This window comes from Gouania willdenowi, chromosome 17 (assembly GCF_900634775.1).
Source record: "Gouania willdenowi chromosome 17, fGouWil2.1, whole genome shotgun sequence".
NCBI classification, from domain to species: Eukaryota; Metazoa; Chordata; class Actinopteri; order Blenniiformes; family Gobiesocidae; genus Gouania; species Gouania willdenowi.
Window position 1 is genome coordinate 193482 of NC_041060.1, and position 20207 is coordinate 213688.

General features: G+C 37.2%; 1 protein-coding gene across 1 annotated transcript in view; it reads left to right on the top strand.

Annotated features, from left to right (window-relative positions):
* The first annotated feature begins 219 nt into the window (after window positions 1-219).
* LOC114479295 (rap guanine nucleotide exchange factor 4-like) overlaps window positions 220-20207 on the top strand; it is a 42094-nt gene continuing 22106 nt past the window's right edge. Inside the window, exons 1-4 of the mRNA XM_028472899.1 lie at window positions 220-513; window positions 15303-15445; window positions 19240-19328; window positions 19711-19857. Of these exons, the coding sequence (XP_028328700.1) occupies window positions 446-513; window positions 15303-15445; window positions 19240-19328; window positions 19711-19857 (447 nt within the window). The 5' untranslated portion in view covers window positions 220-445. The remainder of the gene's footprint in view (window positions 514-15302; window positions 15446-19239; window positions 19329-19710; window positions 19858-20207) is intronic.

Sequence of the window (20207 nt, forward strand, 5' to 3'; positions counted from 1 at the left end):
TTATAAAATCATTTAAAAAAATCATAATTGTGAGATACCAATTCTTAATTATCGAATACTATCTCATAATTACCAGATACTATATCAAATGGTTTTTCAACTGCATAACATGATGAATCTGCATCAGCAGCCTGGTTGGATGAGGCATCAGCCTGGTTGGATGCAGCAGCAGCAGCCTGGTTGGATGTAGCAGCATCAGCCTGGTTGGATGCAGCAGCATCAGCCTGGTTGGATGTAGCAGCAGCAGCCTGGTTGGATGAGGCATCAGCCTGGTTGGATGTAGCAGCAGCAGCCTGGTTGGATGTAGCAGCAGCAGCCTGGTTGGATGAGGCATCAGCCAGGTTGGATGTAGCAGCTGGATGCAAAGGGGCGGGGAGGAAACCTCACGACCACCGACTGCTGTGATCCTCCTCCCGCTCTCAGCATCACCGACACCGGGTAGAACATGGTCGTGGTTCACACATCCCCCGGTTTATCTCCGCTGGCGGAATGGGTTTGTTGTCTGGATAAAAGGTATGAGAACACAACACATCTCCTTATTATTAATATTATTATTAATATTATTATTATCCTGTTCATTCACCGTGTGACTACTGTGAACCGGTGCAGCGTGAATGTGCAAGAAATGAAGAACGATGAATAACATCCGTTACCGTCGGGCTGTGTTTTACTGATATTACAGTAAACAATGCATTATTAGACACGCCCTCTGTGTCATTTAAAACATATTTATTATAGGATGTGTTCAGTCAATGAGGCGTTGTTGGTTCACTGCATTGGTTCATTGATCTGTGACTGAATCAGACGCACATGGCTCATGTCTGTCTGTGTGCGCGTGTATGATAAAATAATAAATCATTTTTAGCGTTTATGTAGCTACTGATGTGATTGCACTGCATTGATGAAGAAAAAACCTAACATTTTGTTATTGTTATTATTATTATTATTACTAACATTTGTAGATGAGAAGCTAAAGTCATTTGCTTATTGAAAATCTCCCAATTAAGTGGAAATACATACATATATATATATATATATATATATATATATATATATATGAGGTATGCACCCCACAGCTCACACGCCCACACATTACACACCATACACACCCCTCTGACACATCCTCACAGGTTACCATTAGCAACTTGAAGCTACCATCTTCTTTTCTCATCACACGTAACGTGTTTTATTATCTATTTTTTGTTGTTGATTGGATTTAAAAGCAAAAAGACTGTGATTCATGATGAATATGGGATTGTGTCTTAATATTTAGTGTTTTATTGATTAAAAACCTTTATTTATACAGCTAGAGGCACATTGAAAGACAATGAGGTGTCATTTTAATGAGAGACCTGTTTTGGACAAAAACACAATATTCTGCATAGTCATTGTTCTCTAATGAAACTATTACTATAAAAGTAATTCTAGTGTTGTAGTAACTCGACTCCATTGGTGTGTTCTCACACTGACCGGCGCTAATCTGGTAATCTTCAACTTCATTAATGTGATAATAATCAAATATTTAGCGTTAGCATTAGCATTAGCTCACTGATTGGAAATCTTTTCCAATGCTTGATGTGTAAAAAGTCACACATCACTCCGTCTTATTTCTTGTCAAAAATACCTCTGAACACTTACTTTACGCATCTTATTTTCACATATTTAAAATAATTCTGGACTTATTGGTGACTTTTTAATACATACAATAATATATATATATATAATTTATTTTTTGCAAGAATTCAGTTGATCAAATTTTTCCAAGATTTGAGATATTTTCATGTTGTGTTTTGAAAGAGTTGCAGACGTCTTGTTTTTGTCTGTCAAATGTATTAAAAGAAAACATAAATTAAAGAGAGATAATGTTCTTTAACTGTTCAACCTCGTCACTCGCTGGGTTTTCATTATAGATTTGTGCAAAATGAAAACGATATTTCTAAATGTCAACAGAGAATAACTGCACTTTGAACGCGTTTCAATTGAAGGTTGTTTTGGAGACTCGTAACTGCCGTGAAATCTCATCACGCGAGACTTCGCTGCAGGTATACGGACGCTCCAAACCTGCTTAGAAGACTCAGCATTTCTTTATTGTTTCACGTCTAATGTAACACTAATAATATTTTTAAGTCAAATGCTAAGAAATGTCTGGAATAGTGTTGTCTTGAGAACAACACTAAGTCTAACCCATGCTGCTGGTTCTACTGTGACTAAGAGTGAGTGGTTTAGTACCGAACTAACAGCTGATTTATTTCATCACCTTGGTTTGGTTTGGTTCACGTTCAGAACGCAACTCCTGATCCGCTCCAAACAGCCTCTGGTACAGTTCCATGAGCTAACCAGTTACTGTACACAGTTACTGTAAACAGTTCCATGAGCTAACCAGTTACTGTACACAGTTACTGTAAACAGTTCCATGAGCTCACCACTTCTCTAGGCAGAGAAACAGAAACCCAGAGGTTCTCATCTATGGGTCAAAGTCAGAACTGTAAAGTGCACAGAAACTTCTTCATTCTTCGTTTGTTCTTTACCAACATTTAACTGTGGAACATCAACAAGTTGTTGTGCTTTTGGTGGTTTTAAAGCCCTGGTTTGTGTCAACACAGGTTCTCCTGATCACCCACAATACTGGGCGTTCTACGTCATCTCCCATACTTTAGTCCGCTCCGAGCACGCTTGTGTTCACAGCGTCTAGACTTCAATTAGTAACGCTCAGAGACAGGCAGAAACAATGGCTCTAGAATTTTGATCAAAGTTTGATCTGTTCTAGACTTTACATGTTCAAACGGCCCAAACGAGGCGGACTATCTGACCAAACGAATCCTAGAGCGTTTTAACCGCTCTAGGTTCCGTCAGTGTGAACGCACCCTTAGACCAGTGTTTGGCCCATTTCGAATGGCCAGGATTTCGGTTTTTGGCGTAAACACTTTTCTCATGAAAAAATACGACCGAAAGAGGATATTGTGAGAACAAAAGTGGTTTTCTCATTTTCCGTGTTTGGTTTTCGTCAAGAATTTTCATTTTGGTGAATCCCTAGTATCAATCTTTTTTACATTTTTTCATATGGGTTTCATGGTGAGCATGTCTGTTACAAGAGGAAAGTGCATAAATCAGTTACAGCTCTAACTAATTACTTATTCCCATCCTTGCATGTGAAAGTCGAAACATTCCAGAGTAATAATTTGGACTTTTCAGGAGGTTATAAAATAAAATGACTTGGACTTGTATTTTATTTATAAACAGTTGTGGCTTTTTTTCTACATTTCCAAAGAAATAGGCGTACGCACATGTTTTAGAGATTGCTTTGCACTAAAAATAAGTGTACTTTACTGTAGAATGGAACTAAATGCTTTCTATACATCCACAGTGAGTGAATGAATGTCGATAAAAGATGAACGAACATTGTGGAGCGCTCGGTGCTCTTAAGCTCTTTATTCAATCAATTGTTTTGTGTGCGTTCCCATCTGCAGTAACTGTTGATGTGAGGAGAAAGGGGGTGGGGAAGCGAGGAAAGACGGAGGTTAAGGCTAATTTATCTGTCCAAAGACATTTATGGCTGTTAGAGTGAAGTATGTGGAATAGGAACTGATTTGTTTTGTTCTCGTAGCCTTGAGCCGTCCATTGGGTGGTCCTTAATCATCACATACATATAACAGCAGTGGTCCAGATGCAATGTAGCATGTCCTTTATTTCAGAATAGAAGACAACCTAATGATGTTAAAGGAAAAATATGAATGTGGCATTGAATCAATCATGAATGCTGCCCTGAGTCCTGATGTGACTCTTCTCGTTAAAAACAAATTTGTATTTTCAGTCACATGTTCATGTCCTAAAGTCAGCATTTATAAAAGTTAATGAGTGTCTGCGATCATTAAAATCGGGGGATAGTATCTCATTTCAGCAGTGGTTAATGATATTTTCACTTTGGAGTATTACGTCAAAAGCACTTAAATAATTTTGACAAAATTTCATAGAACGATATACGTCATGCCATTGAATATTCCCATATTTTTTGGAGGTGATTGAAAAAAATATACTGTACTGATTCTGGATCATTTTGAAAATTAAAAAAACCTCTGTCTTTCATTATTGGTGAAATTTCAAAAATTAATATCTTGATTAATAATTGACTGATCTTTATGAAATTTGACTCAGTTGTTTTGGGTTGGTTTTTCTATTATTCTACTGAGTTTCATCCAGATCAGATCCAGATTGCACATTTTATTACGATTTCTCTAAAAAAATGGTGGTTCCCAATGTCTATACGTGTAGACCTACTGTATGGCCACATTCAGCCCTCAGTCTAATTTTATGCGGCCCCCAAAGCAAATGTTGAAAATGACAGAAAAATACACAAAACAAAAGCAAAAATACATTAAAAAAATACAAAGAATTACAACATTGTTGGAAAATGCAGTAAAAGACAAGATAAAAAACACACAAAACTACTACGAAAATGAACAAAACAACAACAGTAATACACAAAATAACTCAAAATGACAGAAAATGACAACTAAACTTTACTAAAGTATGCAAAAATACAAGAAAACCCATAGTACTAACAAACAAGCAAAACAAAACACAAAATTACTCCAAAAAACATATATTTTACAGGAAAAATACACAAAACGACTACAGATTTGCACAACAACAAACATACACAGAATTGCAATAAAAACGTTTTGTTCTTTCCTGTATTAATGCTCAGATCACTCATTATTCTAATGCTGACATGAATGTTGATCATGTGACCCTCTGATCAAACACACATAGCTGTGTTTGCTGGAGGTTGTTGCTTTCTTAGTGCTCGTGTTTATGAAGGTTTTTATGAATATAATCTCCATTATAATAATCTTTCAATCTGCTGACATTTTGATTGATTAACCTATAATTAATTTGTTAGAAAACAGAGTTTTTTCTCCTCTGATGGGTGTATCTATAAACAATCTGCTGAACCATATGATGTCTTCATATTCTCTGTGGAATCAACCTCGTGGGCCTGTATTAATATGATTTATGTGTAAAAGCTGATATACAGTATGTGCTAACGTGACGGGGGAGGGGAAGCAAACACAGAGCGTAAACGTAGAGTTTGATGAAAGGTCACATTGGTCTCACACCAACGGGGGGAGGAACATTCCTCTGGACAGGTGGGAGACGACGCACAAAGGGTTGAAGGAGGGGCCGATCAGTTTTACTGTAAACCAACAGGTGAAGGGTTCAGCTGGTGTGACCCACTCAACCCTGCAGTGTCTCTGATTCTAATGTGTGGGAGTTTACATGTTCAACTCTGCATCATGTTCTGTTACTGTATGATTAAAAAACATTTCACGTTCTGAAATGGCAGAGGTGAAAGTACTCACGATATGATTAAGTTCCTTTTATGGGTACTTGTATATTTCTGAATCAGTCATTTTACTTGTATGTTTTAAAAGAAGTAAAATATTTCATGGTTTCTTAATAAACATGAACAGTTTATGAAGGTACATTGAACATAATCCATTTCTGATCAAAACCACTTCCTTTGGTTCAGGTTGTGGTTTTTACCTATTATGTTGTTACCCACATGGCTCTGTTTTAGAGTTCATACATTTAGCTATGCATTCATTCATTGGTGTTATTTTATTTAATTGCACATTTTTTCAAACCTTTTATTTTCTACAGATACCTTTGTGAAAAATAAATGAAGTTCTAATTGTTTAAGATTTGTTTTCTTTCTTTTTAAGTTTCTACATCAGATGTTTACTGTATGTAAGGGACCCGTACCAAGATTTATTACCAACAATCAATGTGTGGGGGGAAAGTACTTTGTGTACTATTTAATTGAGCTACTTTTACTTGTATTTGAGTATTTTATGTAGGACTTACTTGTACTGGTACTTGAGTATAATTGTAATTAAGTAACAGTACTTCTACTTGAGTAGATAAATCAGTACTCTTTATATCTCTGGGAAACGAGACACAAAAAACAATATAACACTTTTTATTCTCTCTTTCTCTTTTTTTATTTTAAAATCAGCCCCCAACATGACACGGAAATGCATACATGCATATTTTGGGACAATATATTACGCTAGGGCTGGGACTTTAACTTGTAAATTCACTCCAAACAGCGTGGAACCTTTCTCACTTTACAAGTTCCTGGTACACCCATAATACTGATGCACACACCACAACACAAAAAACAGGAGAACCAGAGGAGAAGACGTTGCTGGGCTTCGTAGGCATTAATTTTAATAAAAACAGATGGAAAACACTTTGGGTAGCACGTGAATGCTAAACATGTTGTGGCTAGCACGGTCAGTGCTAACTGTAACTATGAATATAGCTTAATTACATTTTAGTCTGTGCTCTGTGAACAATGCAATCATAATATTCTTTATTCATATTGGACATTATGTTTTTAAATTAATTCCGGTCGTTCTGCACATGCTCGTCCTGTCGCAATTACGTGCTGGTGACGAGATAATCCAAGATGGCCGCCCGGACTCCAGCTGAGACTATTTATTTAATAAGACGTGGATGGATGGAGACATAAACATGACTTATTAGTTTAAACAAAACAGGTATTTAGCAAATATAATAATAAGTGAATGTCAGTCTGTTTTTATAAAATACATTTTCACACTAGATTGATTTTAGACATATAATAATTTCATTTTAACTTGAAACACTGCTTTATTACAGAAACCTTGAGGTTTATGGGATTTGGTGACAAATGTTGTAATGTAATAAGAATATTTTATAAAGACATCAGTAGTATGGTTTAAAAAAACCAACAACAAAAGTTAAAATTAAACAGGCTTTATCAGGGGACATGAAGCCCTGCACCAGGACACGGAGCTTCACGAAAGTCGTCCGAAAGTTCTCCTTCCACTCAACGTCCTGTAGACGGAGGTAGAACAGCTGTTGCATTAATCGCTGGTTTTGATTGGCCAAAGTACGTCTTCTATCTCCTTCTCCTACTCAGCTGACCAAAGTGAAACCGTGTGTTATTGTCAAGTTACTGCTTCAAACCTACTTTCAAAATAAAGGTGAAAACAGTTCTTTCTTCGAAAAGAAAAGGTTTGTTTTGTGTTTTTTTCCGGTAGAATTTCCGTCACATTCTCCTCCTGTCCAATCAGAACCTTCCCAACCCTCACAACTAAAGAGTAATTAAATAAAGACCAATAAATCTGTTTTCCATGTAAACCTCAATTCTGAATTACTATTTCCATGTTAACATGAAGCAGAAGACTTTAATTCTGAATGATTTATTTCCAAATACTAAATTACAAATTAAAAAACATAATGTAACCGTGGCGACTGTTGCAGAACCTTTATATAAAGCGTAGTACATTAACAGCTACATGAGCAAAGACTGTTTAAAAAGAGAAATCATTGCTTCTGTAGACGTACAGAGAATAGAATCTGTGATGTGTGGTGCAGCCTGTTAGTTAGTGTGCAGGTTTGAATCTCAGGTACTCAGCACAATGCACAGCTCTGGGACAGAAAGGGAGCTGTCAGCACTGCAAATGGGGGCGCTCCTGCTGTCATCCAGCCGTGCATAGCAGAAAAATGTGGGTTGGCTTTGAAAATGGTGTAGAGTCATGCATGGAAGGCCAATCTGTGCCAGTAATAGAGATGAGGGGAATTGGGTGGGCTCAAAGCAGAGAGAGTTCAACAACAGCTTTTCATTTTCACCCTATCGAGTAAAACAGGTGAGATTTGAGGGAAAAAAAAGGAGATTAGAAACGTGTTTAGTGAAGACATAATAAAAGGAAGTGAATTATTCTGATGGAAAGGAGGGGGTAAACGCTTTCTCGTGCTTTGTAGTATTTCTGCTAGTTTCTATGAACGTGCACACTCACATGCACGCTCACGTGCACGCTCACAGTGCTGAGTTAGTAGTAGCAACGAGTGATTATATGTGAATGAATGCACGAATAATAGCAGCGTTTGCAGCTTTTCAGTTGTTTTAACACTTCAGTGGGATGTTTTAGATATCACACTGAACCATTGTGTTCTCAGGTCTGCCCAAGTGTGACGTGCATGTGTGTGTGTGTGTGTGTGTGAGACCTGGAGAAAGCCTCTGTAATTAAAACAGAAAGAAAACCAGCAAATGACTGATTTATAGCATATCTGTGAATTTAAGTTGATGTTTTTACAGTAGAGTGTCCCCCCGCACAAATACACAAAATTAACCAAAAACAACAACAGGGAAGACGACTAAAAAGACACAAAAATAACAGAGAAATTTACACAATGGTAACAAAATATGCAATAAAGAGGTGAATCCATAAAAAGCAAAGGAAACTGTGGATTTTTAAACTACAGACACACTTTTATCACATTGAATTCAGTCAAGACACAAGTGTGTCACCACATATCGAAGAGTCAATTATTTAAAATAGTGTTTTGTATGTTGTATGAAAATAATTCCCAGTTTGAAAGCACGGTGGGAGGTTTTAAACCCTGGAACATCAGCACTTGATTTGGTTTGGAGCTGTTTGATTACATTCAAAAGAGACGAGTCATGTTTCTGCAGCTCACGACTAAGAAGACAGGAAATCATGCAATCAACACACACACACACACACACACACACACACACACACACACGTCAACAAACGTTAACGTTTAGGGTTTCTTCAGCTTCAGGTTTGTTTTTAATTAGGTTTACTTTGTACTAACTTATTAACCAGAGTTGTGGTAAACGTGGGTTTGTTCAAGTTTACTTAATGTGACATTACACCTGTGCTTTTTGGATTTGGATTATTTATTTATTTATTTATTTATTTATTTATTTATTTATTTATTTATTTATTTATATATTTTTACTATGGTCATTATTGCATTGTTGCAGTTTTAAGATTTTTTTTAATTTATTTTTATTTTTACTATGTTTATTTTGAACTGTTTTTATAAAAAACAATTTTTTGTGGTTGTTAATGTTGCATTTTTGATACATTTTTGCTGTGACTATTGTTAATGTTATAGTTTTGATTAGTCTTTTTTATTTACTGTATTTAATGCTTATTTTGCACCATTTTTAATGTTGACTTTGCAGTGTTTTGTTCAAGTTGTTATTGTTAAGACTTTAATATAAAACAAATCTATTTAAATATACATTTTGGTGAAATTACTTCAATTTATCACTGTTTTTTGAACATTTTGAAGACATTTTAGAAATACCGCAGTATACCAATAACCGTGATCATTTTGGTCACTATAACCGTGGTGTGAAATTTTCACACCGTTACATTCCTAATACTGACAAAGACACTTTACATAAATTAGAAAACATGAGCAAAATTACTTTTGACATTTTGTCTTATTTTGATAGAAGGTTTTACAGAAACAAACAAGTAAATAACTGAACTGAAATAGCTGCACCTTGAAGACTGAAGTGAACACTGTAACTTTGCTACAAAAACATTTAAAATACCTTCTAGTGGTGGTTTGACTCATCAAGTATTCTTTTTCATTTAAATACTTATGACTAATTAAATATATAGAACATCTCCAGATTCACACCAACCACAATGTGTGTAACATATACAATAATGCAAAAACCATTAGTAACATAATTGGTAAATTGATGATAAAATGAGGCCGACAGCCGCTTTCTGCTTCATTTTTGCTACAGTATCAAAACATGAACTGATGAAATCCAAAAAACAGCTTGAAATGTTCAGCACCTCCTGTTACTTAAAGAATGAGAGTAAAGTAGCTCAAATTAAGCAGTGTTGTTATTTATTACAGTATGTTCTACATGATGTATGATACAACACTGGATACATGTGCTTTAATATGTGAAATACACTTTAACATGGAGGGATAGACTTGCTGTCAGTTGTAAATCACTAAGTTAGACACAGGTAGGATAGAATAAAATGATACATGAGGATAAAAAGCATTGAAGAACTTTATTAGAAGAACTTTATTCCTCCTTTGCTGAACGCTGAATGCATGCACACTCCCGGCTGACGGTGGACGCCGATTTTGTCGAGGAGGGAGGAGCAGATTGGAACAACAACCGCTCAATCCACTGCTTTATATCCAGACAAGCGCGCACTGAGTGCAGTGTTTGCTCGTTCTCTGTTCCAGTCGCTTGTTTTCTCTGTGAATCAGTACAAACAACAGACTAATGAGTCTACGAAGGACCCGCAGTGTCTGCCATGTTGTCAACAACTTTTAGGTTCGTGGGGGCCAGTTCACTCCAGCCAGGGATGCAGAAGAAGATCCTCTATGGTTGGACGTTGGTTTGGGTCCAAGGCCAGACACTGGTTCAAAAAGTCATTGCATTGATTCGATACATAGTCCAACACCAGGTCGCCTTCTATCATTTCTATCATAAACATAGATGTATCGAAACCAGCGTTGGTAATGATCATATACAGCATGACTCCGATTTGCCATACCGTCGTAGCCTCGGCCATGTAAGTTTCCCCACAAATATGTTCTGGTGGCGCAAATGCTGGAGCTCCATCGAACTTACCGAAGGGCTCGTTTTCTACGAAATCCCCACAGCCAAAGTCGATGACTCGGATCTCAGGAGTTCCTTTGTTCCTTTTAACCAGGATGTTATTCAGCTTCAAGTCCCGGTGGAAGACGCCATTTTTGTGCATTAGCAATGCGGCGTTGATGATCTGTTTGATGATGATCTTGGCCTGATCCTCTGGTACACGTACTTCAAGTAAGTAATCGAACATGTCCACTGTGTCCGGCAGTCGTTCCATGACGATAATCACCTCCGTCTCCAGCTCAAAGGTGTCCATGAGGCCAATCACGGCCGGGTTTTTAAAGCTGCCGTCGCAGAGACGACCGGCCGCCTGCTCCATGAGGAACACCTCCAAGATCTCTTTGTAAACATTACCCTGACAGTTTACTTTCACAAACTGCACGTCTTCCTTTTGGATATGTTTAATGGCCACAGGTGTAGAAGTGGACCGACATTCTCCAGCGTAAACCTGTGAAAATCCACCTTCACCGAGCAGTTCCTCTTCTTTGTACCTGCTTGTGAACTCTTTTCTGCTGCTCAGGACAACTGAATTGCGGTGGAATGTTGTTTTCATGGCTTCAGGCTGATGACAAGAATATTCCTGCACTTCAAGGACAGGGTCATTTGAGTGGGGGCCAGTTAACTCCAGCCAGGGATGTAAAAGTAGATCCTCTAAGGTTGGACGTTGACTTGGGTAAAAGGCCAGACACCGGCTCAAGAAGTCATTGCATTTCTTCGATACATTTCCCAGCACCTTGTTGTCTTGTTCCATGTACTTCAATGTTTCGAAACTGTCTCTGGTACAGATCATATACAGCATGACTCCGATTTGCCATACCGTCGTAGCCTCGGCCCTGTAAGTTTCATCACGACAAACTTCTGGTGGTGCAAAGTCTGGAGTTCCATTGAATTCCCTGAAGGGCTCGTTTTCCACAAAATCCCCACAGCCGAAGTCGATGACTCGGATCTCAGGAGTTCCTTTGTTCCTATCAACCAGGAGGTTTTCCAGCTTCAAGTCCCGGTGGAAGACGCCATTTTTGTGCATTAGCAATGCGGCGTTGATGATCTGTTTAAAGATGATCTTGACCTGGTCCTCTGGCACATGTTTTACTTTAAACATGTAATCATGCCCGTCCACTGTGTCCGGGGGTCGTTCCATGACGATAATCACCTCAGTCTCCAGCTCAAAGGTGTCCATGAGGCCAATCACGGCGGGGTTTTCAAAGCTGCCATCGCAGAGACGACCGGCCGCCTGCTCCATGAGGAACACCTCCAAGATCTCATGATAAACATTACCCTGACAGTTCACTCGCGCAAACCGCACGTCTTTCTTGGGGATATGTTTTATAGCCACAGGTGTAGAAGTGGACCGACATTCTCCAGCGTAAACCTGTGAATATCCACCTTCACCGAGCAGTTCCTCTTCTTTGTACTTGCTTGTGAACTCCTTGCTGCTGCTCAGGACAGCTGAATTGCGGTGGAATGTTGTTTTCATGGCTTCAGGGTGATGACAAGAATATTCCAGGGCTTCAAGGACAGAGTCATTCACGTATGCTGAAGATAGAGTTGGGTTTGAACCAGTGGAAGATGAAGGAAAAGATGGTATAGTTGCCCAGGTACAAGTCTTTTGATTTGTGATGGTCCTACTCCAACCAAACTCTGAGTCTGAGATATGCTTGACAAGTCTGGAAACGAGATAATGTCCTGACTGAATATTTCTTCCTCGTGGTGCTCATCATCCTTCTGGTGTGGTATCTGCTGTGGGATGCATGTCCTCTTCGCAGCTTTGGATTTGTCCTTTTTGAACTTTTGGACAAACTTCCTTAATTTTCTTTTAGCGCTCAAAAAAGCCCTACGTAAAAATGATGGATTATTATTATTATTACTATTTTTTCTATTAATACATTTTTTGAAAACGTTCCTCACACATCCAAACATGGTGACAGATATTCCAGGTCTAAATGAACATAAAAGGAAACAAAGAACCAGTAGCATCAATGACATCACAGAACATACATGTCATAGGCCGACTGTTGATGATGTCATAGGTTCTTTTCCTGTGAGCTTATTTCATGATAAATAATGTAAATAAAAACAACAAAACACAAAACGACTAGGATCGCACAATAAACAACTCAAACACAAAATGACTCCATTAAGACATAAAATAAAAACTCACAAAACAGGCTGAGGCAGAAAAATATCCTCAATTATTTTTAAACATGTATTTATTTTACATGTATCTAACAGACTTCATTTGCACTGAACGTGAAAATAACTAGTCCTTTGTAACAAAGTAACTTACCCAACACTGCATGTAAGTTACCAATGCAATAATATGCCTTGATCAACTTTAAATCATCTAAAACTCATATCTTATGATATGCAGACATATTATCAGATTATACCTGACATAAAACCAGTCATTTTTAGCCTCATTATGTTTCATTCAACATATTTCATTCACCTTGGAATGCTTTGTATGATTGTACATGTGTATGTCTACAACATTATGTACAGTAGTTTTATTTCTTTTCTTCTTAAAATGTAACAATTTCATAAAATCCTACTTATTTTGGATTCATGTTGATTTGTGAGTGGAAGATGAGTGTGAGCTCTTACAGTAAATTAAAGTAGATGAAAAAGGCATCGGGTGCTCGAGGGTTCGTGGGAGTTCACCCAACCAGTCCACATGTGTTTTGTGGATCTGGAGAAGGCGTTCAACCGTGTCCCTCGTGGTGCCCTGTGGGGGGTGCTCCGGGAGTATGGGGTCCGGGACCCTTTGCTAAGGGCTGTCCGTTCTTTGTATGACAGGAGTCTGGTTTGCATTGCCGGCCGTAAGTCAGACCTGTTCCCAGCTCATACTGTATATACTATCACCCATTTCACGTCTAATGTGGTACTAATCATTTTAAAGTATAACGCTAAGAAATGTGTGGGTCTGTCCACACGTACCTCAGAGAGAAGTGGTCATGTGACCAGGCATGTATGTTTCCATATCGCTTTTTACGACACACGTTATCATCAAAATGTGTGAAATTCCTCCTCATGAAAGTGTAAAAACCTTTTTGTAATATTTGGGTGTTTTCATTACCAGTTTTTGATTGAAATATTAAGATTTTGCGGTGATGGAAACCCAGCGAGAGTTCTGTCCTTTCAAAGTCATTCTTCTCATTAAAGTTGTAGCGAGTTGTGTTTCACAGTTTTATGGTGATGATTATGTTGTATTAATGTTATGTTCATTTAACAAATGTTTGGTAGACTGAAAATGCCAGTAGGCTAATTATTAAATCAATGGAGTGATACTTCTGAATAAGATGTTTTATTCATTATTCTTTTTTTATGATATATAATTCAGACACACATTTCACTGTAGGGTTACACTGTATATGACATTACATTATTATGTTTTTTCAGTGTACAGAAGTAGGGGGTACATGGCTTCACGTTAAATGTCTGAAGGGGTACGGGACTGTGGAACGTTTAAGAACCACTGCTTTAGGCCCACGTGTGTGTATATATATCTTCTATTTTTTATTATGCAGTTTTATTTATTGTTTTAACTATTGATGAAGATTAAAATCTTTTTTTCTTTTTAATGAATTGTAAAGATTAAAGATAAAATACAGCTTGGCTTCATTTGTGGTCCAAAATGAAATTTAATTTTGTCTTCCTGCTTTAATGCAAGCTGCTTGAATTATTTACAGTAAATTACATTTATTGATCCAAACTAATCAAAGTTTAATAATCTTTTATCTTTTGCAAATGTCATTAGTGACAAAATGGAAACGTAAAAACTTGATTTGTTGAAAAAAAACAGAATTTACATGTTTAGTTGCAGTTTGTAGTACATGGAACAGTAAAGGTTTAGGAAACGTATGCACACACTCTCATAAGCACATGCAGTCAGCTCCTATTGTGATGTTCCACCACACACGACGACTTACGCAACGAGCGTCTGAATCCTGGATCGAGCTCCATTTGTGGCGATAAATGAAGAACATTTGGGTTTTCTACTTTGTCTTAAACATTAAGCGACATGAGCGAGTAACTGGCATTTAAATCAATAGGTGTGTGCGTGTGTGTGCGTGTGTTCAGATTCAAACACTAGAAGCAGTACATTAAGAATCTTGCATCAACAGCCTGCAGCTCCACATAGTCATAGTGAAGCTAGAAATCCTGCAGATATTCATCTAAGAATACATTTACAATTGCAATAATGCCAAAAATTAAACATGAAACAAAACCTTAAATAAATATGAGCATGTGCTGACACTTTAATACCTAAAATAAAATTAAAAAAGGAACTTAAATGCTTCTTTGTCGCTAATATTAATGGGACATGTATTAAGCTGCAGCTACAACTACTTTGATTTCTATTAATTTTTGCGTTAAAAAAACAAACCTTTTTCTTTAATGGGGATGCACCAGCAGAAACATAATATTTTACTTCATAAGGAGTTAAACTTTTATTCCCTCTGTTCAAATATACTTTTCATCAAAATGTCAGGTGCTTATGTAGGGTCTCCCATGGTTACAGGTCAGATTAAAAGCAGTTTAAAACAAATAGAAAAGAAAGAAAAAAAAAACCTCACAAAAAAAAAAGAGATAGAAATTTTAGAGGAAAAAGCCTACAAAATAAAAGATTTAAATATTAATTTTTACATTAAAAAAACCTTACAAAATCCATAAAAAACTATTATAAAATTATAAAAAGGACATAAATGTGATTCCATGATTCTAAAGCAACAAAACAAACAAAAAGGTGAGAGGTTTTCTGTAACTCTAATGTTGATTGGTGATTTTAACGTTCTCTGAACAGGCCGTCGGAGCGCTCAGGAGAAGACGTGGACATTATTCTGACCAGACTGAGAGAAGTTAAAGCCTTCCAGAGATTTCCACCTCCTCTCCTCCTACAGATTTGTACCTGTGCCTTCTACGAATGTTTGGAGAAAGGCATCACATGTATGTACACGCACACACACACATTTACAACACTAGTGCATCAGGAGGGGGGCGGATTTTACCAGGTCTCAAAGTCACTCTAAAGCACAATCAATACACTGTATTATGGATTATGCTTATGAATATCCTGGGTCAGAGGTGGGCAACTGGCAGTCCATGGTCTGATTTTGCAACCACGCATACGAACTACAAAACACACATACGAACTACAAAACACACATACGAACTACAAAACACACATACGAACTACAAAACACACATAAGGACTACAAAACCACACACATGAACTACAAAACACACATAAGGACTACAAAACCACACACATGAACTACAAAACACACATACAAACTACAAAACACACATAAGGACTACAAAACCACACACATACGAACTACAAAACACACATACGAACTACAAAACACACATACGAACTACAAAACACACATACAAACTACAAAACACACAAAGGCAAGGCAAATTTATTTGTTATAGCGCATTTCATACTCAAGGCAACTCAATGTGCTTTACATGATAAAACATTCAATTGTTTAAAATCAATAAGAACATTTAAAATCATCAGTAAAATCAATTATAATCATCAGTAAAATCATCATGACATCATCATCATGACCATAAATCTCTCTCAATCATATACAGTAGAGAAAAAAAGTTCCTTTAACTTTGATTTAAAAATGTTTACATGTGATGCTGACTTCAGCTCTGCTGCAGTTTGTTCCACTTCTTTGCACGCATAACAACTAAAAGCAGCATCACAATGGTTACTGTGAAGCTCTTGGGCTCCACTATCTGACCTGTGTCCATAGATCTCAGAGACCCTGCTGGGTTTCATTACCTGACTAACATCTCACTGATGTATTTGGACCAACCCATTCACACATTTATAACCAGCAGCAGAACTTTACAGTCTCCTCTGAGGCTGACTGGGAGCCAGTGTAATGTGTCTGACCTCTTTGTTCTGGTTCAGACCTGAGCTGCAGCGTTCTGAACCAGCTGTAGATGTTTGATGAAGACCATTACAATAGTCCAGTCTGCTGGAGATAAAGCATGGACCAGTTTCTCCTGATCTTTCTGAGTCATTAAACCTTTCACTCTGGAGATGTTCTTTAGGTGGTAGAAGATGTTTTTTGTGATAGATTTGATCTGATGCTGAATGTCAGATCTGAGTCAATCAGAACACCAAGGTTTTGACTTGGTCTTTATCTTCTAAAGATCCAGACTCAGATACTTGCTGACAGCAGTCCTCTTTTCATTGTTACAAAGACAATCACCCTCCATCTTGTCATGGTTTAGTTGAAGGAAGTTTTCACTCATCCATCAGTTTACTTTTTCTAAACAGTCACACAACACCTCAATGGGACCATAGTCATCTGGGTTCAGTGATAGATATAGTTGTGTTGTCATCTTGCGTAGCTCTGATAATCAACCCTTATAGTTCTGTAAAATGTGTCCTAAAGGAAGCATGTAAAGGTTAACAGAAGAGGTCCTAGAACAGATCCCTGAGGAAACCCACAGGACATTGGTAATCTGTCAGATTCAAAGTTTACAATGTTTACAAAATAACTTGATCCTCCAAGTAGAACTTAAACCATTACTTTAACATTTAGTCCAACCCATGTTTACAATCTGTGTAACAAAATTGTATGATCTATAGTGTCAAATAGCAGACTTAGATCCAATAGAATGAGAACAGATACTTTTTCCTGAATCAGTGTTCAACCTTATGTCATTGATCACTTTGATCAGATCAGTTTCAGTGCTGTGATGAGAACAAAACCTGACTGAAATTTATCAAATACATATAGACTCCAAAAACCACACATAGGACTACAAAACACACGTATAGACTACAAAACACACATAAGGACTACAAAACACATACAGACTACAAAACACACATACAGACTACAAAACACACATACGGACTACAAAACACACGTATAGACTACAAAACACACATACAGACTACAAAACACGCATACGAACTACAAAACACACGTATAGACTACAAAACACACATACAAACTACAAAACACATATGACTACAAAACACACATATAGACTACAAAACACACACTTGGACTACAAAACACACATGCGGACTACAAAACACACGTATAGACTACAAAACACACATACAAACTACAAAACACATATGACTACAAAACACACATATAGACTACAAAACACACACTTGGACTACAAAACACACATAAGGACTACAAAACACGCATACGAACTACAAAACACGCATACAAACTACAAAACACGCATACGAACTACAAAACACACGTATAGACTACAAAACACACACTTGGACTACAAAACACACATGCGGACTACAAAACACACGTATAGACTACAAAACACACATACAAACTACAAAACACGCATATGAACTACAAAACACACATAAGGACTACAAAACACACATACAGACTACAAAACACACATATAGACTACAAAACCACGCATACACACTACAAAACACGCATATGAACTACAAAACACACATACGGACTACAAAACACACATATAGATCTGCATAGCACGTAAACGCCCGGTCACCAGGTGTCAGTGAACGCATCATCAGACCGTTAAACTACGTCACTCCTCTATGACTTCTAGCTTTATTTTCATACTGGACACATTTATAGATGCATGTGGTTACTTTTTTATTTATTTTTTTTAATAATTTAAGAACTTTACAGAATCAGAATCTGCTCTAGATGCAAAAGTTAAAGTTTTGAAAAATGTACTTTGACAGTTTGATAAACATATCACTTGTTTTGATATTGGTTCTTAAATTACAGTTAGTTAACATTTACTTGTTCTCGCAAGTTTAAAAAAAATGAAATGAATTGTATTTCATATTGTTTTGTAAATGTAAAGGGGAATGTTGTAATTATTGATATATCGCGGTGTATAACGTATTGTTTAGTATCGGGATGTATCGTATCATATTGTGACATTGAAATTGTGAATAATATCGTCAAGTTCATGGCAATGCACAGCTCTTCTATTAATTGTTTAACCATGATTGGTACGTTTTCAGGAAGTTTAATAACCAGTAACAGTTATTTAAACAGTGAAAAATGATATAACGTGTAACATGATGTGGAAGTGGGTAAACTATGAAACAAAATTAGAAAATGTTGAAACATAACTACTGGAGGCCGTACTGTTAGAGAATCTCTGACATGTTTTTAACAAAATTTTTTAATTGCGCTAACATATCCTTAGCACATAAACGCCCAGTCACTAGGTATCACTGAACCACATAAATATTGATATCCCAATGTTTATCATATTGCATCTTGACATTCAAATCGTGGATTGTATCGTATCATCAGATTTATGGCAAAGCGCAGAACGAATAAGAACTACAAAATACACACATAAATAACAGAACAATATTTGAAAAAAAAATCACTAAAATGCACATATTAAGGTTCTGGGTTTAGACCCTGGGGTGGACACGGGTCCTTTCTGTGTGGAGTTGCATGTTCTCTAAACTGCCTGTAGCAGTGAATGTGTGTGTGTGGTTGTCTGTGTGTGTGTTGCCCTGTGATGGACTGGCGCCCTGTCCAGGGTGTACCCCCGCCTGGCTCCCAGTGTGAGCTAGAGATAGGCACCGGCAGACCCCATGACCCTGAAAAACAGGAACAAGGGGGTCTGAAAATGGTTTGAATGGATGCACTTATTATCATATTACATACTGTACACATTTATAATCCAAATCATATTCACACACATAAACAATTCTCCATCTGCAGTGTTTAGACAAGGAGACATAGGCACCAGTTGGTACGCCGTCCTGTCTGGATCCCTGGATGTCAAAGTGTCAGAAACGGCCATTCATCAGGTCAGACGTCTTTCTTTTTTAATAACCTTTATTTCTTTGATATTATTCTACAAGTAGTTTTAAATATTTTCTGCATGAGTTCATAAAAAAAGGGATTTCCTTTACGTTAAATCCAGTATGAGATGGTTTTACTACATGTGGAGGAAGGAGAGGATTTATTTCCAGCGTCTTTTGTCAAACGCTCTTTTCATGTGTTGAGCCCTAAAGTGCTACTGGTGGCCTACATTCTGTAGCTATATTTAAAATGTCAGACTAAACACTCGTACAGTAAGGGAAGGTGTACGTTATGTGACTTTTTACTTTGTATTTGATGTTCCATCATAGGTTATTAAGATAAATGATAAAACTGGATGTTTTATCATCTGTTGGTTTGTGTCTGCAGGATGCAGTTACTATCTGCACACTGGGCATCGGCACAGCCTTTGGGGAGTCCATACTGGACAATACACCCCGACACGCAACCATTGTCAGCAGAGAGACCAGCGAGCTGCTCCGCATTGAACAAAGAGAGTTCAAGAGCCTCTGGGAGGTGAGCCACACAGCGGGGGGGGGCACAAACATGTGACTGTCTGACCCGAGGGCCACGTTATCAACGTTCATTTTAGCTTTAAGAATAATCACCAATATAAAGAAAAATACAGGGAAGAACAAATGGTTTTTGTTGTCATTTTTTTCTTTAATTATGTTTTTTGTGTCCTTAGAATTTTTTGTGTTTTTCTTTATTTTTAATGTCATTTTGTGTGTTTTTGGAGTAGTTTTGTGTTTTATGGGATTTATGGAGTCTTTGACTATTGTTTCTCGTGTTGTGTGTTTTTGGAGACATTTTTTGTGTTTTTGCAGTAATTTTGCTTATTTCTGTAGTTATTGTGTGTTTTTGTT